The sequence below is a fragment of the Bombina bombina genome, chromosome 2 (genome assembly GCF_027579735.1).
Source record: "Bombina bombina isolate aBomBom1 chromosome 2, aBomBom1.pri, whole genome shotgun sequence".
Classification (NCBI taxonomy): domain Eukaryota; kingdom Metazoa; phylum Chordata; class Amphibia; order Anura; family Bombinatoridae; genus Bombina; species Bombina bombina.
In genome coordinates this window covers 240,613,831-240,639,957 of record NC_069500.1, presented here as the reverse complement: position 1 = coordinate 240,639,957, position 26,127 = coordinate 240,613,831, and the positions used below count along the sequence as shown (strand labels likewise).

At 38.7% G+C, this 26,127-nt stretch overlaps 1 protein-coding gene across 2 annotated transcripts in view; it reads left to right on the top strand.

Annotated features, from left to right (window-relative positions):
- SKIC3 (SKI3 subunit of superkiller complex) overlaps positions 1-26,127 on the top strand; it is a 403,595-nt gene that overhangs the window by 139,171 nt on the left and 238,297 nt on the right. For both annotated transcript variants that reach the window (XM_053701496.1, XM_053701495.1), the window contains exons 16-18: positions 8,872-8,996; positions 16,789-17,042; positions 17,492-17,594. In XM_053701496.1, the coding sequence (XP_053557471.1) occupies positions 8,872-8,996; positions 16,789-17,042; positions 17,492-17,594 (482 nt within the window). The remainder of the gene's footprint in view (positions 1-8,871; positions 8,997-16,788; positions 17,043-17,491; positions 17,595-26,127) is intronic.

Sequence of the window (26,127 nt, the reverse complement as noted above, 5' to 3'; positions counted from 1 at the left end):
AGCATTCATTTTTATGACATTGATGCGACCTATTTTTCCAGCTAGATAAGTCTGCTGATAGTTCTTCTTCAAATATCTTGTAGTTATCTTGATGTACCGTTTTTGTATCTGCCGCTAAATATATGCCTAGATATTTTAGTTTTTGATCTTGTCTTTTTAAGTGACAGTCAGGCATTAACCGCTCTAATGTAGTCTCATCGTATGTTACGTTCATTATTTCAGACTTAGTAGTATTAACTAAAAAATTTGACACCTTGCCAAATTCCTGAAATGATTCTAGCGCCTTTCGTAGGGATTTTTCTACATTTGTCAGTAGGAGCAGGACATCGTCCGCATATAGTGCTAGCTTGTGTTCCTTGTCACCTACTGTGACCCCTGTTATTTGCGTGTCTTGTCTTATCTTCTGCGCCAATGCCTCTATTGTCAGTGCAAAAAGTAGAGGGGAGAGTGGGCATCCCTGTCTTGTTCCGTTTCCTATTTGTAATCTGTCTGATAAGAGTCCATTTACTTTTACTTTGGCCGTGGGATGTGTATATAATGAAAAAATTTGTGTTAAGAATTTGGTGCCGAATTTCATTTTTTGCAATATTGCTTTTAGGAATTGCCAATTTACCCTATCAAATGCTTTTTCCGCATTTGTAGAGACCATGACCATTGGGATATTATTTGCTTTGGCGTATGAGATAACCTGTAGGGCCTTTATTGTGTTATCACGCGCCTCCCTTCCCGGTACAAACCCCACTTGATCTGTGTTTATCAATTTAGGCAGGTATTTGTTTATTCTAGTGGCTAAAATTTTTGCAAAAATCTTTAAGTCCGAATTTAATAAAGATATTAGGCGAAAGTGCTCTGGCCTATCTGGTTGTTTACCCGGTTTTGGCAATACTGTGATATGTGCCTCTAACATGTTCAATGGAAACCCTGACTCGGATGTTAATGTATTAAATAATTTTGCTAGGGGCGTTGCTAACTGATCTAAGTATTTTTTGTAGTATTTCATACTAAGTCCGTCTGGACCTGGGCTCTTTCCGCTTGGCATTGTCTGTATAGCTGCTTTTATCTCATCTACTGTAATGGGAAGGTCCAGCGTGTCCGCTTCTTCCCTGTCTAAGGTGGGGAGGTCAAGGTCTGTGAGGAAGGTCCCTATCGTGTGAGGTGTAGCCTTATCTTGTATATTGTAAAGCGTTGTGTAATACTGTCGGAACACTTCAGCTATTCTCTTACTGTCTTTACATATTTGTCCTTGCTTGTCTGATATGGAGTGTACATGTGTATTCAGCTGCCTTCTTCTAAGGGCTCTAGCTAGCGATGCTCCCGGTTTGTCTTGCGTCTCAAAGTATTTTTGTTTCAATATTGTCGATTTAATCTGATATTCCTTCGTAAGGTGATTTTTGAGGGATTGTCGAAGTCGTGTTAATGATGCTAATGCAGTAGTATCCTGTGGGCTAGTTTTGTGCCTTTTCTCCCAGTATCCTAATTGGGCCAGTGTGGTGTTCAAGTATTGTCTCTTTGCTCTTTTATCCCTAGCCTTGAGTTCTATTAATTCTCCCCGTATCACACATTTGTGTGCCTCCCATATGCTGTGTGGTGCTATCTCGTCCTTAACATTTTCTTTGAAATAATTGTGTATTGCTGTACCTACCGCCTCTTTAATTAGAGGGTTTTCTAACATGTGTTCTTCTAGTCTCCAAATATATGGTCTATGTGGTATGTCAGGCCATTCAACCCTGCATTGCACAGGCGCATGGTCCGACCAGGTGATCTGTAATATTTTAGCATCGATAACCATTGCTAGTCCTACTTGGATCCGTAAGAATGTAATCAATTCTGGTATAAGAACTATGTGGGTGAGAATAGAATGTATAGTCCTGTGTACTTGGGTTGAGTGTTCTCCATGTATCGTGAAGTCTTAATTGCTGTATGTTATTATTCACTGACCTAATCACTTTTTTAGATGCACTTGTGGTACCCGTAGATGTGTCGATGTTGGGGTCTAGTGGTAAATTGAAGTCCCCTCCCACAAATAATGTGCCCTTGGCATGTACCAACAATGCCTGGAATACAGTTCTAAATGTGTGGTGTTGGTCCTTATTTGGTAGATATATATTTGCAATTGTGACCGGTTTATTATATAGCAGGCCCACTACAATTAGGTACCTCCCTTCCTTATCCCTCTCTACATGGGTCGCTTGAAACTGTAGTGTATTTTTCAGGAGAATTCCCACCCCTCCTTTCTTTCATGTAATTAGCAAGAGTCCATGAGCTAGTGACGTATGGGATATACATTCCTACCAGGAGGGGCAAAGTTTCCCAAACCTCAAAATGCCTATAAATACACCCCTCACCACACCCACAATTCAGTTTTACAAACTTTGCCTCCGATGGAGGTGGTGAAGTAAGTTTGTGCTAGATTCTACGTTGATATGCGCTCCGCAGCAAGTTGGAGCCCGGTTTTCCTCTCAGCGTGCAGTGAATGTCAGAGGGATGTGAGAAGAGTATTGCCTATTTGAATGCAGTGATCTCCTTCTACGGGGTCTATTTCATAGGTTCTCTGTTATCGGTCGTAGAGATTCATCTCTTACCTCCCTTTTCAGATCGACGATATACTCTTATATATACCATTACCTCTGCTGATTCTCGTTTCAGTACTGGTTTGGCTATCTGCTATATGTAGATGAGTGTCCTGGGGTAAGTAAGTCTTATTTTCTGTGACACTCCAAGCTATGGTTGGGCACTTTGTTTATAAAGTTCTAAATATATGTATTCAAACATTTATTTGCCTTGACTCAGAATGTTCAACTTTCCTTATTTTCAGACAGTCAGTTTCATATTTGGGATAATGCATTTTTTGAATTATTCATTTTTTCTTACCTTCAAAAATTTGACTCTTCCCGGTGGGCTGTTAGGCTCGCGGGGGCTGAAAATGCCTCATTTTATTACGTCATTTTTGGCGCAAAATTCTATTTCCGTTTCCGGCGTCATACGTGTCGCCGGAAGTTACGTCATTTTTTGACGTTATTTCGCGCCAAAAATGTCGGCGTTCCGGATATGGCGTCATTTTGGCGCCAAATAATATGGGCGTCGCTTTAGTCTCCTCAACTATTTAAGTCTCATTTTTTATTGCTTCTGGTTGCTAGAGGCTTGTTCTTGGCATTTTTTTCCCATTCCTGAAACTGTCATTTAAGGAATTTGATCAATTTTGCTTTATATATATGTTGTTTTTTCTCTTACATATTGCAAGATGTCTCACGTTGCATCTGAGTCAGAAGATACTACAGGAAAATCGCTGTCAAGTGCTGAATCTACCAAAGCTAAGTGCATTTGCTGTAAACTTTTGGTAGCCATTTCTCCAGCTGTTGTTTGTATTGATTGTCATGACAAACTTGTTAAAGCAGATAATATTTCCTTTAGTAAAGTACCATTGCCTGTTGCAGTTCCTTCAACATCTAAGGTGCAGAATGTTCCTGATAATATAAGAGATTTTGTTTCTGAATCCATAAAGAAGGCTATGTCTGTTATTTCTCCTTCTAGTAAACGTAAAAAATCTTTTAAAACTTCTCTCCCTACAGATGAATTTTTAAATGAACATCATCATTCTGATTCTGATGACTCCTCTGGTTCAGAGGATTCTGTCTCTGAGGTTGATGCTGATAAATCTTCATATTTATTTAAAATGGAATTTATTCGTTCTTTACTTAAAGAAGTACTAATTGCTTTAGAAATAGAGGATTCTGGTCCTCCTGATACTAATTCTAAACGTTTGGATAAGGTATTTAAAGCTCCTGTGGTTATTCCAGAAGTTTTTCCTGTTCCTAATGCTATTTCTGCAGTAATTTCCAAAGAATGGGATAAATTGGGTAATTCATTTACTCCTTCTAAACGTTTTAAGCATTTATATCCTGTGCCGTCTGACAGATTGGAATTTTGGGACAAAATCCCTAAAGTTGATGGGGCTATTTCTACCCTTGCTAAACGTACTACTATTCCTACGTCAGATGGTACTTCGTTTAAGGATCCTCTAGATAGGAAAATTGAGTCCTTTCTAAGAAAAGCTTATCTGTGTTCAGGTAATCTTCTTAGACCTGCTATATCTTTGGCTGATGTTGCTGCAGCTTCAACTTTTTGGTTGGAAACTTTAGCGCAACAAGTAACACATCGTGATTCTCATGATATTATTATTCTTCTACAGCATGCTAATAATTTTATCTGTGATGCCATTTTTGATATTATCAGAGTTGATGTCAGGTTTATGTCTCTAGCTATTTTAGCTAGAAGAGCTTTATGGCTTAAAACTTGGAATGCTGATATGGCTTCTAAATCAACTTTACTTTCTATTTCTTTCCAGGGTAACAAATTATTTGGTTCTCAGTTGGATTCCATCATTTCAACTGTTACTGGTGGGAAAGGAACTTTTTTACCACAGGATAAAAAATCTAAAGGTAAAAGTAGGGCTAATAATCGTTTTCGTTCCTTTCGTTTCAACAAAGAACAAAAGCCTGATCCTTCATCCTCAGGAGCAGTTTCAGTTTGGAAACCATCTCCAGTCTGGAATAAATCCAAGCCAGCTAGAAAGGCAAAGCCTGCTTCTAAGTCCACATGAAGGTGCGGCCCTCATTCCAGCTCAGCTGGTAGGGGGCAGGTTACGTTTTTTCAAAGAAATTTGGATCAATTCTGTTCACAATCTTTGGATTCAGAACATTGTTTCGGAAGGGTACAGGATTGGTTTCAAGATGAGACCTCCTGCAAAGAGATTTTTTCTTTCCCGTGTCCCAGTAAATCCAGTAAAAGCTCAAGCATTTCTGAAATGTGTTTCAGATCTAGAGTTGACTGGAGTAATTATGCCAGTTCCAGTTCTGGAACAGGGGATGGGGTTTTATTCAAATCTCTTCATTGTACCAAAGAAGGAGAACTCCTTCAGACCAGTTCTGGATCTAAAAATATTGAATCGTTATGTACGAATACCAACGTTCAAAATGGTAACTGTAAGGACTATCTTGCCTTTTGTTCAGCAAGGGAATTATATGTCCACAATAGATTTACAGGATGCATATCTGCATATTCCGATTCATCCAGATCATTATCAGTTCCTGAGATTCTCTTTTCTGGACAAGCATTACCAGTTTGTGGCTCTGCCATTTGGCCTAGCTACAGCTCCAAGAATTTTTACAAAGGTTCTCGGTGCCCTTCTGTCTGTAATCAGAGAACAGGGTATTGTGGTATTTCCTTATTTGGACGATATCTTGGTACTTGCTCAGTCTTTACATTTAGCAGAATCTCATACGAATCGACTTGTGTTGTTTCTTCAAGATCATGGTTGGAGGATCAATTTACCAAAAAGTTCTTTGATTCCTCAGACAAGGGTAACCTTTCTGGGTTTCCAGATGGATTCAGTGTCCATGACTCTGTCTTTAACAGACAAGAGACGTCTAAAATTGATTGCAGCTTGTCGAAACCTTCAGTCACAATCATTCCCTTCGGTAGCCTTATGCATGGAAATTCTAGGTCTTATGACTGCTGCATCGGACGCGATCCCCTTTGCTCGTTTTCACATGCGACCTCTTCAGCTCTGTATGCTGAAGCAATGGTGCAAGGATTACACGAAGATATCTCAAACAATATCTTTAAAACCGATTGTTCGACACTCTCTAACATGGTGGACAGATCACCATCGTTTAATTCAGGGGGCTTCTTTTGTGCTTCCGACCTGGACTGTAATTTCAACAGATGCAAGTCTCTCGGGTTGGGGAGCTGTGTGGGGATCTCTGACAGCACAAGGAGTTTGGGAATCTCAGGAGGTGAGATTTCCGATCAATATTTTGGAACTCCGTGCAATTTTCAGAGCTCTTCAGTTTTGGCCTCTTCTGAAGAGAGAATCGTTCATTTGTTTTCAGACAGACAATGTCACAACTGTGGCATACATCAATCATCAAGGAGGGACTCACAGTCCTCTGGCTATGAAAGAAGTATCTCGAATTTTGGTTTGGGCGGAATCCAGCTCCTGTCTAATCTCTGCGGTTCATATCCCAGGTATAGACAATTGGGAAGCGGATTATCTCAGTCGCCAAACGTTGCATCCGGGCGAATGGTCTCTTCACCCAGAGGTATTTCTTCAGATTGTTCAAATGTGGGAACTTCCAGAAATAGATCTGATGGCGTCCCATCTAAACAAGAAACTTCCCAGGTATCTGTCCAGATCCCGGGATCCTCAGGCGGAGGCAGTAGATGCATTATAACTTCCTTGGAAGTATCATCCTGCCTATATCTTTCCGCCTCTAGTTCTTCTTCCAAGAGTAATCTCCAAGATTCTGAAGGAATGCTCGTTTGTTCTGCTGGTAGCTCCGGCATGGCCTCACAGGTTTTGGTATGCGGATCTTGTCCGGATGGCCTCTTGCCAACCGTGGACTCTTCCGTTAAGACCAGACCTTCTGTCACAAGGTCCCTTTTTCCATCAGGATCTGAAATCCTTAAATTTAAAGGTATGGAGATTGAACGCTTGATTCTTGGTCAAAGAGGTTTCTCTGACTCTGTCATTAATACTATGTTACAGGCTCGTAAATCTGTATCTCGAGAGATATATTATAGAGTCTGGAAGACTTATATTTCTTGGTGTCTTTCTCATCATTTTTCTTGGCATTCTTTTAGAATACCGAGAATTTTACAGTTTCTTCAGGATGGTTTAGATAAGGGTTTGTCCGCAAGTTCTTTGAAAGGACAAATCTCTGCTCTTTCAGTTCTTTTTCATAGAAAGATTGCTATTCTTCCTGATATTCATTGTTTTGTACAAGCTTTGGTACGTATAAAACCTGTCATTAAGTCAATTTCTCCTCCTTGGAGTTTGAATTTGGTTCTGGGAGCTCTTCAAGCTTCTCCGTTTGAACCTATGCATTCATTGGACATTAAATTACTTTCTTGGAAAGTTTTGTTCCTTTTGGCCATCTCTTCTGCCAGAAGAGTTTCTGAATTATCTGCTCTTTCTTGTGAGTCTCCTTTTCTGATTTTTCATCACGATAAGGCGGTGTTGCGAACTTCTTTTGAATTTTTACCTAAAGTTGTGAATTCCAACAACATTAGTAGGGAAATTGTGGTTCCTTCATTATGTCCTAATCCTAAGAATTCTAAGGAGAAATCGTTGCATTCTTTGGATGTTGTTAGAGCTTTGAAATATTATGTTGAAGCTACGAAATCTTTCCGTAAGACTTCTAGTCTATTTGTTATCTTTTCCGGTTCTAGAAAAGGCCAGAAAGCTTCTGCCATTTCTTTGGCATCTTGGTTGAAATCTTTAATTCATCTTGCCTATGTTGAGTCGGGTAAAACTCCGCCTCATAGGATTACAGCTCATTCTACTAGGTCAGTTTCTACTTCCTGGGCGTTTAGGAATGAAGCTTCGGTTGACCAGATCTGCAAAGCAGCAACTTGGTCCTCTTTGCATACTTTTACTAAATTCTACCATTTTGATGTATTTTCTTCTTCTGAATCAGTTTTTGGTAGAAAAGTACTTCAGGCAGCGGTTTCAGTTTGAATCTTCTGCTTATGTTTTTCGTTAAACTTTATTTTGGGTGTGGATTATTTTCAGCAGGAATTGGCTGTCTTTATTTTATCCCTCCCTCTCTAGTGACTCTTGTGTGGAAAGATCCACATCTTGGGTAGTCATTATCCCATACGTCACTAGCTCATGGACTCTTGCTAATTACATGAAAGAAAACATAATTTATGTAAGAACTTACCTGATAAATTCATTTCTTTCATATTAGCAAGAGTCCATGAGGCCCGCCCTTTTTTTGTGGTGGTTATGATTTTGTATAAAGCACAATTATTCCAATTCCTTATTTTATATGCTTTCGCACTTTTTTATCACCCCACTTCTTGGCTATTCGTTAAACTGAATTGTGGGTGTGGTGAGGGGTGTATTTATAGGCATTTTGAGGTTTGGGAAACTTTGCCCCTCCTGGTAGGAATGTATATCCCATACGTCACTAGCTCATGGACTCTTGCTAATATGAAAGAAATGAATTTATCAGGTAAGTTCTTACATAAATTATGTTTTTTTGGTGTTTCCCGAAGCTAAGTATGCTGTTCTGTACTTGTGGCTTAGTATCTTCGGTTCCCTGCCTTTTTTAAAATGTGTCTCTTGGAGCAATATAATATCTCCCATCGTTTTATATAAGTCCCTAAACACCAAAGATCTTTTTTCCGGGCTATTTAAACCCCTGACATTCACTGTAGTGAGGGTGATATTTTGTGTGTTGCCTGCAATTGTGTATGTGCCTTCCTTGGCCAAGCTCCGCCCCCATATATATATATATATATATTAATAACACGTTTGTTACAGTGTGGCCGTAATATCATTTAACTTACTGTGAAATAGTATATTATGTATTTAAATGATCAAACATACAAGTAACACACTTCATATACATGTACAATATGCCCACTACCCCCCATATAGATTTCCTATTAAGGTTTTTTTTTGTTAGTTTTGTTCTTTATTAGCAATGGTGATTGCTTACATATCACATATAAAGGCATTCCATGGGCATAAACTGTATTTTAATTTGTAAATATCGCCAGGAGATTCTAATGTTGCACCTTTTCACACATGCCTGACTTACCACCCTTTTAGTTGGGAGATTAGCAATTGTAAGACTGTACTGAATGTGCAGTATAATATTTGGTTTTGAGTAAAAGTAGTGGTTTTAACACATAAAATCAGCTATTTCAAATGATAAAATAAAGGTAAAAAACTGTTTGTAAAAAAAAAAAAGGTTATTCTGTTGCAGTGAAAAGTTGATTTGTGTACTAATTGGTCTGCAGTATAAGGAATGGCTATACATCCAAGCTCTAAAGATGCTGCCGTTGTTTTTTTTTTAACAGGACACCGCTTTATCCATTTTATCGAGTGTAACAGAAAGAGCAAATGCAGGGAGTGCAAAATGGGCCTGGCTTCGAAGAGGCCTCTTTTATTTGAGAGCTGGTCAGCATCCCAAAGCAGTAGCCGAGTAAGTGAATTAAAGCAAATGTTACCAAACTTTATACAGTAAAGCACAGACCAAAGAAAAACAAACACAAAACAGCAGTGACAGCTAATAATATTTTATAGGTAATAATATTTTTCTTCATATTAAAAAAAATGTGTGTATAAAATTGTTTGTTAAACCTTTATACTGCAGTATGTGTGGTGAGGGGCAGAGTGTGCACTTGAACAATCGCCTTATTCTATCCTTTTAGCCCACCTCAAGTCACTCATGTCACATGCTCAGCAAAGTGCTGAAAAAAGTATTAACTTAAAGTGAATGTACATTTTGATGACCCAGTGCCCGGTTTTTAATAATCCTATAAAAAACAGGGGCACTTTAATTCATCAAACTTTACATTTCGCTGGTTTTGTTAAAATATTTACCTTTCTCCAACATAGGTGTGTCCGGTCCACGGCGTCATCCTTACTTGTGGGATATTCTCTTCCCCAACAGGAAATGGCAAAGAGCCCAGCAAAGCTGGTCACATGATCCCTCCTAGGCTCCGCCTTCCCCAGTCATTCTCTTTGCCGTTGTACAGGCAACATCTCCACGGAGATGGCTTAGAGTTTTTTGGTGTTTAACTGTAGTTTTTATTATTCAATCAAGAGTTTGTTATTTTAAAATAGTGCTGGTATGTACTATTTACTCTGAAACAGAAAAGAGATGAAGATTTCTGTTTGTAAGAGGAAAATGATTTTAGCAACCGTTACTAAAATCGATGGCTGTTTCCACACAGGACTGTTGAGAGGAATTAACTTCAGTTGGGGGAAACAGTGAGCAGACTTTTGCTGCTTGAGGTATGACACATTTCTAACAAGACGATGTAATGCTGGAAGCTGTCATTTTCCCTATGGGATCCGGTAAGCCATTTTTATTACATAAAGAAAAAAAGGGCTTCACAAGGGCTTTTAAGACTGTAGACATTTTCTGGGCCAAAACGATTGATATATAAGCATATTTTATACTTCATAGCTTTGAGGAATTATTTTATTCTTGGGAATTATGTAAAATAACCGGCAGGCACTGTATTGGACACCTTATTCTCTAGGGGCTTTCCCTAATCATAGGCAGAGCCTCATTTTCGCGCCTCTATTGCGCACTTGTTTTTGGGAAGCATGACATGCAGATGCATGTGTGAGGAGCTCTGATACATAGAAAAGACTTTCTGAAGGCGTCATTTGGTATCGTATTCCCCTTTGGGCTTGGTTGGGTCTCAGCAAAGCAGATACCAGGGACTGTAAAGGGGTTAAATATAAAAACGGCTCCGGTTCCGTTATTTTAAGGGTTAAAGCTTTCAAATTTGGTGTGCAATACTTTTAAGGCTTTAAGACACTGTGGTGAAATTTTGGTGAATTTTGAACAATTCCTTCATACTTTTTCACATTTGCAGTAATAAAGTGTGTTCAGTTTAAAATTTAAAGTGACAGTAACGGTTTTATTTTAAAACGTTTTTTGTACTTTGTTATCAAGTTTATGCCTGTTTAACATGTCTGAACTACCAGATAGACTGTGTTCTGTATGTGGGGAAGCCAAGGTTCCTTCTCATTTAAATAGATGTGATTTATGTGACACAAAATTTAGAGAAAATGATGCCCAAGATGATTCCTCAAGTGAGGGGAGTAAGCATGGTACTGCATCATCCCCTCCTTCGTCTACACCAGTCTTGCCCACACAGGAGGCCCCTAGTACATCGAGTGCGCCAATACTCCTTACTATGCAACAATTAACGGCTGTAATGGATAATTCTATCAAAAACATTTTAGCCAAAATGCCCACTTATCAGCGAAAGCGCGACTGCTCTGTTTTAGAAAATACTGAAGAGCATGAGGACGCTGATGATATTGGTTCTGAAGTGCCCCTACACCAGTCTGAGGGGGCCAGGGAGGTTTTGTCTGAGGGAGAAATTTCAGATTCAGGGAAAATTTCTCAACAAGCTGAACCTGATGTGATTACATTTAAATTTAAATTGGAACATCTCCGCGCCCTGCTTAAGGAGGTGTTATCTACTCTGGATGATTGTGAGAATTTGGTCATTCCAGAGAAATTATGTAAAATGGACAAGTTCCTAGAGGTCCCGGGGCCCCCCGAAGCTTTTCCTATACCCAAGCGGGTGGCGGACATTGTAAATAAAGAATGGGAAAGGCCCGGCATACCTTTCGTCCCTCCCCCTATATTTAAGAAATTGTTTCCTATGGTCGACCCCAGAAAGGACTTATGGCAGACAGTCCCCAAGGTCGAGGGGGCGGTTTCTACTCTAAACAAACGCACCACTATACCCATAGAAGATAGTTGTGCTTTCAAAGATCCTATGGATAAAAAATTAGAGGGTTTGCTTAAAAAGATGTTTGTTCAGCAAGGTTACCTTTTACAACCAATTTCATGCATTGTTCCTGTCACTACAGCAGCGTGTTTCTGGTTCGATGAACTAGAAAAGGCGCTCAATAAAGATTCTTCTTATGAGGAGATTTTGGACAGAATTCATGCTCTCAAATTGGCTAACTCTTTCACCCTAGACGCCACTTTGCAATTGGCTAGATTAGCGGCGAAAAATTCTGGGTTTGCTATTGTGGCGCGCAGAGCACTTTGGCTAAAATCTTTGTCAGCGGATGCGTCTTCCAAGAACAAATTGCTTAACATTCCTTTCAAGGGGAAAACGCTGTTTGGCCCTGACTTGAAAGAGATTATTTCTGATATCACTGGGGGCAAGGGCCACGCCCTTCCTCAGGATAGGTCTTTCAAGGCCAAAAATAAACCTAATTTTCGTCCCTTTCGCAGAAACGGACCAGCCCCAAGTGCTACGTCCTCTAAGCAAGAGGGTAATACTTCTCAAGCCAAGCCAGCCTGGAGGCCAATGCAAGGCTGGAACAAAGGTAAGCAGGCCAAGAAACCTGCCACTGCTACCATGACAGCATGAGATGTTGGCCCCCGATCCGGGACCGGATCTGGTGGGGGGCAGACTCTCTCTCTTCGCTCAGGCTTGGGCAAGAGATGTTCTGGATCCTTGGGCGCTAGAAATAGTCTCCCAAGGTTATCTTCTGGAATTCAAGGGGCTTCCCCCAAGGGGGAGGTTCCACAGGTCTCAATTGTCTTCAGACCACATAAAAAAACAGGCATTCTTACATTGTGTAGAAGACCTGTTAAAAATGGGAGTGATTCATCCTGTTCCATTAGGAGAACAAGGGATGGGGTTCTACTCCAATCCGTTCGTAGTTCCCAAAAAAGAGGGAACATTCAGACCAATCTTAGATCTCAAGATCCTAAACAAGTTTCTCAAGGTTCCATCGTTCAAAATGGAAACCATTCGAACAATTCTTCCTTCCATCCAGGAAGGTCAATTCATGACCACGGTGGATTTAAAGGATGCGTATCTACATATTCCTATCCACAAGGAACATCATCGGTTCCTAAGGTTCGCATTTCTGGACAAGCATTACCAGTTTGTGGCACTTCCGTTCGGATTAGCCACTGCTCCAAGAATTTTCACAAAGGTACTAGGGTCCCTTCTAGCGGTGCTATGACCAAGGGGCATTGCAGTAGTACCTTACTTGGACGACATACTGATTCAAGCGTCGTCCCTTCCACAAGCAAAGGCTCACACGGACATTGTCCTGGCCTTTCTCAGATCTCACGGGTGGAAAGTGAACGTAGAAAAAAGTTCTCTATCTCCGTCAAAAGGGTTCCCTTCTTGGGAACAATAATAGACTCCTTAGAAATGAGGATTTTTCTGACAGAGGCCAGAAAATTAAAACTTCTAAACTCTTGTCAAATACTTCATTCTGTTCCTCTTCCTTCCATAGCGCAGTGCATGGAAGTAATAGGTTTGATGGTAGCGGCAATGGACATAGTTCCTTTTGCGCGAATTCATCTAAGACCATTACAACTGTGCATGCTCAGTCAGTGGAATGGGGACTATACAGACTTGTCTCCGACGATACAAGTAGATCAGAGGACCAGAGATTCACTCCGTTGGTGGCTGTCCCTGGACAACCTGTCACAGGGGATGAGCTTCCGCAGACCAGAGTGGGTCATTGTCACGACCGACGCCAGTCTGGTGGGCTGGGGCGCGGTCTGGGGACCCCTGAAAGCTCAGGGTCTTTGGTCTCGGGAAGAATCTCTTCTCCCGATAAATATTCTGGAACTGAGAGCGATATTCAATGCTCTCAAGGCTTGGCCTCAGCTAGCAAAGGCCAAGTTCATACGGTTTCAATCAGACAACATGACGACTGTTGCGTACATCAACCATCAGGGGGGAACAAGGAGTTCACTGGCGATGGAAGAAGTGACCAAAATCATTCAATGGGCGGAGACTCACTCCTGCCACTTGTCTGCAATCCACATCCCAGGAGTGGAAAATTGGGAAGCGGATTTTCTGAGTCGTCAGACATTTCATCCGGGGGAGTGGGAACTCCATCCGGAAATCTTTGCCCAAATTACTCAATTGTGGGGCATTCCAGACATGGATCTGATGGCCTCTCGTCAGAACTTCAAGGTTCCTTGCTACGGGTCCAGATCCAGGGATCCCAAGGCGACTCTAGTAGATGCACTAGTAGCACCTTGGACCTTCAAACTAGCTTATGTATTCCCGCCGTTTCCTCTCATCCCCAGGCTGGTAGCCAGGATCAATCAGGAGAGGGCATCGGTGATCTTGATAGCTCCTGCGTGGCCACGCAGGACTTGGTATGCAGACCTGGTGAATATGTCATCGGCTCCACCATGGAAGCTACCTTTGAGACGAGACCTTCTTGTTCAAGGTCCGTTCGAACATCCGAATCTGGTCTCACTCCAACTGACTGCTTGGAGATTGAACGCTTGATCTTATCAAAGCGAGGGTTCTCAGATTCTGTCATTGATACTCTTGTTCAGGCCAGAAAGCCTGTAACTAGAAAAATCTACCACAAAATATGGAAAAAATTTAATAGTATTTAATAGTAGCAAGTGAATATTAGTGTCAATAGCTAATATTCACTTGCTACTATTAAATATGCACGCTTAAAAACCTCTGTGTATTGAGATTCACAGCCGTAGGTTTATAGAAGCTCAGACATTATGAGACAAAAATCTGTCAAACAAAGAAAAGTTCTCGCTTAAATTATTTATCACAGAAGTGTAATACCAGACACACATATCGAAACGCTAGAGATTTACATTAACATTTACATGTCTTTTTGAAACATGCATGCATAATAACCTCTGTGCATTGACATCCACAGCTGTAGGCCTTGCTTGATCCAAGTATATATTACATTACATCAATTCTTCAGTCCCTCATATCAACCCGAGTAATAATTAGGATAGGTTTTTATACACTGGTTGCTATTTGTTGCAAGCATTTTATATATTGCAACAAGTTGCAATTACATCCTACTTTTACAGCTTATCATGTGAAATCTGAGCAGAATTTGGACGTATGTATTACAATTTCATAGGACACAAATTGTATCACTTTACTTTCTTAATAACACTGCTGGTTCATGCCCAACACATAACATTATTTTCACTACATACTTTCACGCATATTCTTTTATAGTTCAAACCGGAATAACTCTAACACACCTCATAGTCTATTTAAATACAAGACCTGTGAACTATTTCATTTTCTTTTTTCTTTTATCACACGGCATAACACCAAGTACGAATATAACCATACATAATTCATACAGTACTTAGATCTGCAAATTAAACATTTTATTTTATATATTTTTATGCAGGTATTATTTAGAACATTGTAATTTAATGCAGTAGATTAAGTTGTGTTACTCAAGGGGTTTTATTTTGATATTGGATATGATTTTTAAGTACATAGACATTTGAGTCTAATCAACATGAATGAGAATCAGAATATTCACTCATATCCCATTGGTCCTTTTTTGTAAACTATGACAACTTCCGTTTTTAATTGTATATTAGGTAAATATTTTCAAAAATGTGTATCCATTGTTTGTATGCCTGAGGAAAAGACCGGTTTATGGTCTAGAAACGCGTAGCAGTTTTTATGGATTAAAATTCACTGATTTTAAACATACGGAAGTTGTCCATTTGTTTTTACTTTGGTTCTCCCTTTGAGCCTCACTGGATAAGGTAGAGTATCTGCTCCACCGCAGTGTCTCAAGTTGCAGCCGCACAGACGCCAATCAAAGAAACGCTGAATAGCACCTGTGCACAGCTTGCCGGATACCACCCAGTGTGCTAGCCACTGAAAGTGTTAGCCTGCATGTCAGCACCGGTTACAATACGGTGCCATTACCTCTGGTAAGCCTTTACATTATTCTTCCATTTTGGCCATTCTTCTACAATATCACGCTATGTGGCGCCCTCTTTGTTATTTCTAATTTCCAGACACCTTTCACCTGAAGTCCAGAGGAGCTTTGCCGCCAGCATATTTTGACTGTATCAAAAGACACAGCACCGTTTTCTTCATTTGGACTAATACGGTTTGTCCACAGACATTACTCACTCACACTTGTTATTATCAACATATCAACTTGTCAGCGCACCCCACTTACGGTTCCCTTAGGGGCTCCTTTCTTTGATTATTCAATTTCCTTGTTTGTTGTTTATTCTGGTAAAAGGAGAGGTCAAAAAGCAACTTCTACCTCTCTCTCTTTTTGGATTAAAAGCATCATCAGATTGGCTTACGAGACTGCCGGACGGCAGCCTCCTGAAAGGATCACAGCTCATTCCACTAGGGCTGTGGCTTCCACATGGGCCTTCAAGAACGAGGCTTCTGTTGATCAGATATGTAAGGCAGCGACTTGGTCTTCACTGCACACTTTTACTAAATTTTACAAATTTGATACTTTTGCTTCTTCTGAGGCTATTTTTGGGAGAAAGGTTTTGCAAGCCGTGGTGCCTTCCATCTAGGTGACCTGATTTGCTCCCTCCCTTCATCCGTGTCCTAAAGCTTTGGTATTGGTTCCCACAAGTAAGGATGACGCCGTGGACCGGACACACCTATGTTGGAGAAAACAGAATTTATGTTTACCTGATAAATTACTTTCTCCAACGGTGTGTCCGGTCCACGGCCCGCCCTGGTTTTTTAATCAGGTCTGATAATTTATTTTCTTTAACTACAGTCACCACGGTATCATATGATTTCTCCTATGCAAATATTCCTCCTTTACGTCGGTCGAATGACTGGGGAAGGCGGAGCCTAGGAGGGATCATGTGACCAGCTTTGCTGGGCTCTTTGCCATTTCCTGTTGGGGAAGAGAATATCCCACAAGTAAGGATGACGCCGTGGACCGGACACACCGTTGGAGAAAGTAATTTATCAGGTAAACATAAATTCTGTTTTTCTTCGTGAAAAAGTCGCTCCAGCACTTCCTCCGTCCGTCGCAATCCTCTTCCTATGTCAGAAATGACGATCCCGGCCTTTGGTCCAATCACGGCGTTGCTTTAGGCAATTATTCCCCGGGGGGGGGGGGGCGTGATTGGAGGATGCCGGAATCGTCATTGCTGACGTATGAAGAGGCTTGCGACAGGCTGGAGAAGCGCTGGAGCAGCTTTCAAAATGAAAAGGTAAGTATTTTAACAAAACCAGAGAAATGTAAAGTTTGATGAATGAAAGTGCCCCTGTTTTTAATAAACTGGGCACTCATTCCGCAAACTTTACATTCACTTTAAGGAACAAATCTGTTACAGTTTGGGTGTACAACAGGGCATTGTGTGAATGGTTGATTTATGTGTCCAAGATTTGATTTATTCTACATCTAAAAAAAACCTAAAAACTCCAAACACACACAGTGGCCTAATTACTATTTCTTCTCTGATTCAGCTTTCACGCTGCACTGAGAGCAGATCCCAAGGACTCAAACTGTTGGGAATGTTTAGGGGAAGCATATCTGAGCAGAGGTGGTTACACAACGGCATTGAAGTCCTTTACAAAAGCCAGCGAGCTAAACCCAGCATCTGTGTACAGCATATATAAGATGGCATCAATCAAGCAGGTCTTGGGGACATATAAAGAGGCTGTAACTGAATATCAGCAAATCATAAAGAAGGCTGGGGAATATGTGCCAGCATTGAAAGGTGAGGAGCGTCAGATGTTTTATTTGTTTTAAATCATACGTTTTTTATTGAGGGTTTAGTAGATCGGCTGCTTGATAAATCTCCCCCACTGTATCTGAATCTCAAACATACAATAATATATCAAGTATTTTCTGAATCAGAATTCTCTGCCATTTCTTGTGCTGGAAAGACTTATGGAATAATGAGGAGTTAATACTGCTTTTTATGAATAGCCCAGATTGTACTCTCTGTTTTGTGTCCCTGCCCTTGAAGTTTGTGTTATTACTTGACCAAAGCAATTGTTGGACAGTAAATGGCTCTTTGTAACTGCTAAAATTAATCATAGCCACTAGTTTGCATTTGGTTTGAGCTCCTACTTTTAAAGTAGGCCTGAGAACAATATACATTACCTTTTAAGTGGTTAGAAATAAAAATGCGTCAATGTTAATATACACTTTTCCTATCTGCAGGTTTAGGGGAATGTCATCTCATGCTGGCAAAAATAGCTCTTGCAGACTTTTTGGATGCAAAGGCTGTAGACGAGATAGAAAAGTCTTTAGACTTTCTCACCAGGTAAAGTAGAAGCTTACCTAATGTGTTGTCTTTTTATCTTGTGTTACCAGAAGTTTGCAAAAATAAATAAAAATCCCCATAAAATGTCTAATTATGGAAAATATAACCGCATTACAATATGAATTTAATTTATTTTGCCTGTTTTTTTTGTGTAAAATACACCTGAAAGTTGTACCTGTTCTACTTTCTGTATAAAGGTTTTAGTACCTACAATATACATAAATATGGTGTTAATTTTTTATTATAAAGAAAAAGAATACAATTATTCAAATTAGAAAAATGAATAGTGATGATATATTATACATATTCAGAGATCTTATATAATAAACAATAATAATGTTAAATCTTAAAGTGATTGTAAACTTGATCATTTTGGGAGAAATCAGTGTAACTATGATATAAATCTAACACCACTTTAATTAATGATTTTTTTTTCTCTTCTAAATAAGTGTTTTTACAGCTATTCGCTCCGATTTACTCATACCGCTGTTCCTCTCGGCAACGATCTACACATTTTTTTCAGTGACGTTTCTTCATCTGGCCAATTTATTTTTTCAATTGATCCATGGGACGTGCTGTGTAAAGACTTGGCCGTCTAAAGGCCAGAAAATCAATTGGCCGGATGAAGAAATGTCACTGAAAAAATAAGTGTAGATTGGCCCCGGAAGAAGAAGCGGTAGGAGTAAATTGGAGCGATTAACTGTAAAAACACTTTAGAAGCGAAAAAAAATCATTAATGAAAGTGGGGTTAGATTTTTTTCATAGTTACACTGATTTCTCCCATAACAATCAAGTTTACAATTACTTTAAGTAAACGTTCATTCCTAAGCAAATTAATTCAAGGCATTAACAATACTCAAATTAAATACATACATGATTACATAAATAAAATTCAAGATAGCAGGGGAAAAATAAATAAATATTAAATCATGCAAATATGTGACATCAACAGTGCTTAGGTCAACCCATGAAAATCAAAACAAGCCAAATAAACTAAAAAGTGAAATGTGACATAGACCGTACATATATGTCATCTCATGAGAATTAAGACAGTCCAAACAACTGGCACTATTGTAATATTGCACTGGGTGATTTTATTTTCTTGACAAAGACTTATGAATTAAGCTGAAACATTGTGTAATTTTGTACAAATCTTCTTAATAAAATTGAAATATTGTGTTTTCAAGCACCTGAAAGTTTCTATCCTCCTTTTTGTATACCTTTTATATATTTTTTTTATAAAAGAAGCTGGGAGGATGAGCTGGAGGGAAGCGAGTGCAATGTATTAATCATATGGTGAACGTGACATCATAAATATTAAATTAAACCTTTGAAAAGTATAGTGTTATTTACATGACCTTACAGCATTCTACACAGTTGTTGCTTAGATCAGACACTCCTTTTTATATATGCAAGGTTTAACCAAACCTTAGAATTGACTTAATATTGTTTAGTCCCAAACATCAGTTGAAAGATGATCTGGAACCTGAGACTGGCAATTAGTTTGTAAGTTTATTAAGGTAAATAAGCTGTTAAAGGGACTGTGTACTGTAAAAGTGGGTTCTCCTTAATGTGTTTCTAATGACTTGTTGCAGAGTATAAAATGTATAGTGAACCATTCCTTTAAGTTTATTTTTGTATATGAAACAACTTGTGGCACTGTTTGAAACCACAACCCATTAACATGGCCTTACCCTTATAGGGAGATCTGACCTCCATATCTTATCACCTTTTAGACACAGAAATTATTCCTTATTTTATTTTATCTCTGTAAATCAAAGCACAGTATTTATAAAGAACAATCAAAACAAACATTTTTCATAGTGGTGGTGAGAGTCCACTATCCATTACTCCTGGGAATTACTCTCTACCACTAGGAGGAGGCAAAGATTCCCATACCCTAAGAACGCTATAAAACCTCTCCCACCTCACCAGTACCTCAGTTTTGTCTTTGCCTCCACTGAAGTTGGTTGAAGAATGAAGATGTGCATTTGATTCTTCAGAGAGAGGGGTTCTCAGATTGAGTTGAGGCCCATTTCTTTCATGTAATTGGCAAGAGTCCATGAGCTAGTGACGTATGGGATATACATTCCTACCAGGAGGGGCAAAGTTTCCCAAACCTCAAAATGCCTATAAATACGCCCCCCACCACACCCACAATTCAGTTTTACAAACTTTGCCTCCCATGGAGGTGGTGAAGTAAGTTTGTGCTAGATTTCTACGTTGATATGCGCTTCGCAGCAGGTTGAAGCCCGGTTATTGCCTATTGAATACCATGGTCTTCCTCTAGGGGATCTATTTCATAGGTTCTCTGTTATCGGTCTGGAGATTTCTTCTCCTACCTCCCTTTTCAGATCGACGATATACTCTTATATACCATTACCTCTACTGATTCTCGTTTCAGTACTGGTTTACTTTATGTAGATGAGTGTCTTTGGGTAAGTAAGTCTTATCTTTTATTTATGACACTCTCAGCTATGGTTTGGCACTTTTATATGTAAAGTTCTAAATATATGTTTTATACTTATATTTGCCATGATTCAGGTCAATCAGTTTATTTTCCTTCTTTCAGACTGTCAGTTTCATTTTTTGGGAAAATGCATATTAATTAAATATTTTTCTTTCCTTAAATTTTCAATTGACTTTTTTTCTCTAAATTGCGGGTTGTTAGGCTCGGGGGTGCAAAAAATGCTAGAATTTATTGCGTCATTTTTGGCGCGAGACTTTTTTGGCGCGAGATTGACGTTTGTCTGACGTCATTTCCGGCGTCGTAGTTGACGCCGGAAGTTTTCACGTAGTTGCGTCATTTTTGACTCTTGTGTTTGTTGCAGACGTTTTTGGCGCCAAAAAATATGTGGACGTCATTCTTGGCGCCAGATTTTTAACATTCTTTAAGTCTCCTTTTTTTAGTTGCTTCTGGTTTCTAGAGGCCTGTTCTGTTTGCATTTTTTCCCATTCCTGAAACTGTCATTTAAGGAATTTGATAATTTTGCTTTATATGTTGTTTTTTCTATTACATATTGCAAGATATCCCAAAAAACTGTTCCTGTGTCAGAAAATACTGTTGGATTCCTGATGACTGATATCAGTCCTACCAAAGCTAAGTTCATTTATTTTAATGTTATGAATTTTTATCTTTAGCTATGGTTTGTAATAAGTTATCATGATAAACTTTTACATGCAGAGTCCATTAGTATTTATGCATTATCTATTGCTATTCTTTTTACATCTAATGTACAAGATATACTTTAGAATAGAATCAGAAAAATATTGTTATACATTCCTAAGGCATTGTCTGCCATCCCGCCTTCTATTAAAAATTTATAGGTCTTTTTTAAACTTCTCATTTAGTTGATGAAGTTTCAAATGACCAACAACATACTGAATTATCCTTCTCTGATGATGTTTTTTCTCATTCAGAATATTCTTCATCAGATATTGACACTAACAAATCTACTTTTTTATTTTTAAATAGAGTACATTCGTTCTTTGTTGAAAAGGTGTTGATTATTTTGGATTTTGAGGTGACTAGTTTTTTTGATTTTAAGACTAGCTAACATTTAAATTCTGCTTATTAACCTTCTGTGGTTTCTTCAGAGGTTTTTTTCCCAGTTCCTGATACTAGGGAATGGAATAGGACGGGAATTTCTTTTATTCCTTCTTTAAGGTTTTTAAATTGTATCCTTTGCCGGCAGTTAGTTTAAAGTTTTGAGGTAAGATCCCCAAAGTTAATGGGGCTATCTCTACTCTTGCTAAACATACTACTATTCCTATGGAAAATAGTATTTATTTTTTTCCTTCAGATGGGAAACTTGTATCTTATTTAAGGAAAATTATTTATTTTCAGGTACTTTTCTTATACCTGCAATTTATTTGGCTGATGTTGCAACTGCTTCAACTTTCTGGTTGGATACTTTAGTGCAACAAGTATCGGATTATGATTTGTTTAGCATTGTTAAGTTGATCAACATGCTAATAATTTCATTTGTGTCGTCATTTTTTTGATATTTTCGCAAATGAGGTTTAATCTATGTCTTTAGCTATTTTAGCTAGAAGAACTTTGTGACTTAAATCTTGGAATGCTAATTTGATTTCTAAATTCCATATTTCTTTTTTTTCCAAGGTAATCAATTATTTGGTTCACAATTGGATTCAATTCTTCAACTGTTACTCTGGGGAAGGCTGTTTTTTTGCTTCAAGATTGAGTTCTAAGAGTAAATCTTAAGCTTATATTAGTTTTTGTTCTTACTAAGGAACGGAATCCTAATTCTTCCCCAAGTAACATGTTTATAATTGGAAGTTTTCTTCATTCAATTTAAGCCATTTAAAAGATCAAAGTCAGCTCCCCAAATTTGCATGTAGGTGCGGTTCTTATTCCAGCTTAGCTGGTAAGGGGCAGGTTAAGACTTTTTTAAAATTTGTTTGGTTCAATTCGGTCCAAACTTCTTAGATTGGGGTACAGAATAGGATTCAGAGTAAAACCGCTTGTGAGAAGTCTTTTTTTCTCTAACATATTCCAGCTATTCCAGTAAAGGCTCACACTTTCCTGAAGTGTGTTTCAGACCTGTATGTATTGGGTACTTGTGAAGCGCGGCTGGTCACCCATTGGGGCTCAAGGCGCTGCTCAGACCTGGAGTTTTCTGGGGTATTTATACCAGTTCCATTTTAGGAACAGGGTTTGGGGGTTTTGTTCAAAACTATTCATTGTCCCAAATATAGAAAATCTTTTTGAATTGTCATATAAGAGTACCATCTTTCAGAATGGTGTTTATATGGTCTATTCTGCCTTTTGGTCAGCGAGGGCATTATTTGTTTACAATAGATACAATAGATGCATATCTTCATTTTCTGTTTTCATTCAGATTATTTTCATTTTCTGAGATTCTCTTTTTTTGACAAGCATTACCAATTTGTTGCTTTTCCTTCTGGTCTAGCGACAGCTCTAAGAATCTTTTCCTTATTTGGACGGTCTCGTGGTACTGGCTCAGTCTTTTCGTTCTGCGGAATCTCATACGATTCAACTTTTGTTGTTTCTTCAAAGAAATGGTTGGAGGATCTTTTTATCAAAGCTCCTTGATTCCTCAGACAAGGGTCACCTTTTTTAGGTTTCCAGATAGATTGTGTCAATGTCTTTATCTCTAACAGACAAGTGACAATTTTATTGGGTTCCGTTTGTCGGAACCTTCAGTCTCTATTATTTCCTTCAGTTGCTATATGCATGGAAGTTTTAGGTCTCATGGCTGCAGCATTGGATTCGATTCCCTTTGCTCATTTTCATATGAAACCTTTCCATTTTTTATGCTGAATTAATGGTGCAGGGATTCTAGGATATCACTTTTTATATCTTTGAATCCCAATGTTCAACTATCTTTGACTTGGTGGTTAGATCACCATCATATAGTTCTACGGGTCTCTTCGGTTCATCCAACCTGGACCATGATCACTACAGATGCGAGTCTTTTAGGTTTGGAGGCTGTCTGGGGATCTCTGTCAGCACAAGGGGTTTGGAAATCTCAGGAGGCGAGATTACCATTCAATATTTTGGAACTCCGTGGATTTCTCAGAGTTCTTCAGTTTTGGCTTCTTTTTGAAGAGAGAGACGTTTATTGTTTTTCAGACAGACAATGTCACAACTGTGGCGTATGTCAATCGTCAGGGTGGGACTCTCAGTCCTTAGGCTGTGAAAGAAGTATCTCGGATACTTGCTTGGGCTAAATCTAGCTCCTGTCTAATTTCTGCGGTTCATTTCCCAGGTATAGACAATTGGGAAGCGGATTATCTCTGTCAATCAAGCTTTACATCCGGGAGAATGGTCTCTTTACCCAGATGTGTTTTTTCAAATTGTTCAGATGTGAGGGCTTCCAGAAATAGATCTGATGGCATCTCATCTAAACAAGGAACTTCCCAGGTGCCTATTCAGGTCCGGGGATCCTCAGGCGGAAGCAGTGTATGCATTGACACTTCCTTGGAGTTATCAACCTGCCTATATTTTTCTTCCTCTGGTTCTTCTTTTAAGAGTGATTTTCAAAATCATCAGGGAGCAATCTTTTGTGCTGCTGGTGGCTCCAGCATGGCCGCACAGGTTTTGGTATATGGTTCTTGTTCGGATGTCCAGTTGCCAATCTTGGTCACTTCCATTAAGGCCAGACCTTATATCTTAACATTCTTTTTTCCATCAGGAACTCAAATTATTAATTTGATGGTATGGAAATGTAACGCTTAGTACTTAGTCATAGAGGTTTCTCTGACTCAGTGATTAATACTATGTTGCAGGCTCGTAAATCTGTGTCTAGAAAGATTTATTATCGAATTTGGAAGCCTTACATCTCATGATGCTCTTCTCATAAATTCTCTTGGCATTCTTTTAGAATTCCTAGGATTTTATAGTTTCTTCAGGATGATTTGGATAAGGGTTTTTGTCTGCAAGTTCCTTGAAAGGACAAATCTCTGCTCTTTCTGTGCTGTTTTCACACAAAAAAATGCTAATATTTCTGATATTCATTGTTTTGTTCAGGCTTTGGTTCGTATCAAGCCTGTCATTAAGCCAATTTATCCTCCTTATTATATATTATATTATGTTGAAGCTACTAAGATTTCAGAAAGACTTCTAGTCTATTTATCTTTTCTGGTTTTAGGAAAGGTCAGAAGGCTTCTGCCATTTCTTTAGCATCTTGGTTAAAGCTTTTGATTCATCATGCTTATTTGGAGTCGGGTTAATTCCCGCCTCAGAGGATTACGGCTCATTCTACTAGGTCAGTTTCTACTTCCTGGGCTTTTAAGAATGAAGCTTCTGTTGATCAGATTTGCAAAGCAACGACTTGGTCTTCTTTGCATACTTTTATGTTATGTTTCAGTTTGATTCTTCTGCTTATAATTTCAGTTTTTTTCATTATAAAGATTGAAACTTTTGATTTGGGTTGTGGATTAATTATTCAGCGGAATTGGCTGTCTTTATTTTATCCCTCCCTCTCTAGTGACTCTTGCGTGGAAGTTCCACATCTTTTGTATTTGCTATCCCATACGTCATTAGCTCATGGACTCTTGCCAATTCCATGAAAGAAAACATAATTTATGTAAGAACTTACCTAATAAATTAATTTCTTTCATATTGGCAAGAGTCCATGAGGCCCACCCTTTTCTTGTGGTGATTATGATTTTTTTTTGTATAAAGCACAATTATTCCAATTCCTCGTTGATGCTTTCGCACCTTTCTTATCACCCCACTTCTTGGCTATTCGTTAAACTGAATTGTGGGTGTGGTGGGGGGCTTATTTATAGGCATTTTGAGGTTTGGGAAACTTTGCCCCTCCTGGTAGGAATGTATATCCCATACGTCACTAGCTCATGGACTCTTGCCAATATGAAAGAAATGAATTTATCAGGTAAGTTCTTACATAAATTATGTTTTCCCTTCAGAGTGCAAGTTGCTTGTAGGAGAGATGTATTTGGAGTATTGGAAGTGACATATATTTCACCAGTGGGGATTAAGTCACAATCCTTGCCATGGAGGTAGCAGGGACTTGTCCTTTGCCTCTGCTGTTGGTTTGTCACTATACTCCTATTCCAGTTCCTCTACTGTTTTATGTTTCAGCACTGGCCTTGGCTTCCTACTGGTTTCCTCCAGTAGCAGAGTGCCTTTGGGTAAGTACTATATTATTATTTACTTGGCACTTTATAAGCCATTTAGGTTATCACTATATATGTTGTCAAATATGTTCATAGCCTTGGGACAGTTATATATGTTATTTGATATTTCCCCTTTCAAAGTTATATGTTTATTTTTAATCACGTCATTATTTTTTTTACACGTGTATGTTTTTGACTCTTCAGCGTTTTCATTTTGACGCACGCTAGTTATATATGACGTAAGATTAACGTGCACCTACTTTTACAGGAGTGCTGTCTGTATGCAAGATGTACTTGTCTTGTGCTAGTGTTTTTTGAAATTGTAAGTTTTTAACAGTTTTTTTTCTCATAAGGGCTAAATGTCTCCCTTTCTTCAAAAGCTCTTTTAATGGGGATATTATCATTTAACTTTGTTTTCTGCATTTAACTTTATTAGTTTTTTTGCAGTTATGGAGCCTTTTAATTCTGTCCCTAAAACTGCCTTTGAAGCTTGGTCACTTGAACATTTGATGTGTCCTCCTAGGGGGTGTTTTTTCTTTGTTGATCAAGATTCTTACTGATCTTTTTACTGACTTATTTTTATTTAATTTTATACTAAGCATATTCATTCTCTTTTTAAGGGAATTTGTGCTTTCTTACTTACTTTAGAGGTTAGATGATCCAAAATCAGATGGGAATATACCATTTAGATGTTATATACTGTTCAATCACTTGCTGTGTTTCTTCTCACTGTTGCAGTTTCTGAGATTATATCCAGAAATTGGAAAGTCAGATATTCCTTTTATTTATTTCAAGACTTATTTCATGGTTGGGGCCATTTTTACTCTGGCTATATGTTATAGCATTCTTTTGGAAAATAGTTCTTCTTTAATAGTCCCTTTTAGTTAGGAAGTTTATTAACTTCCTT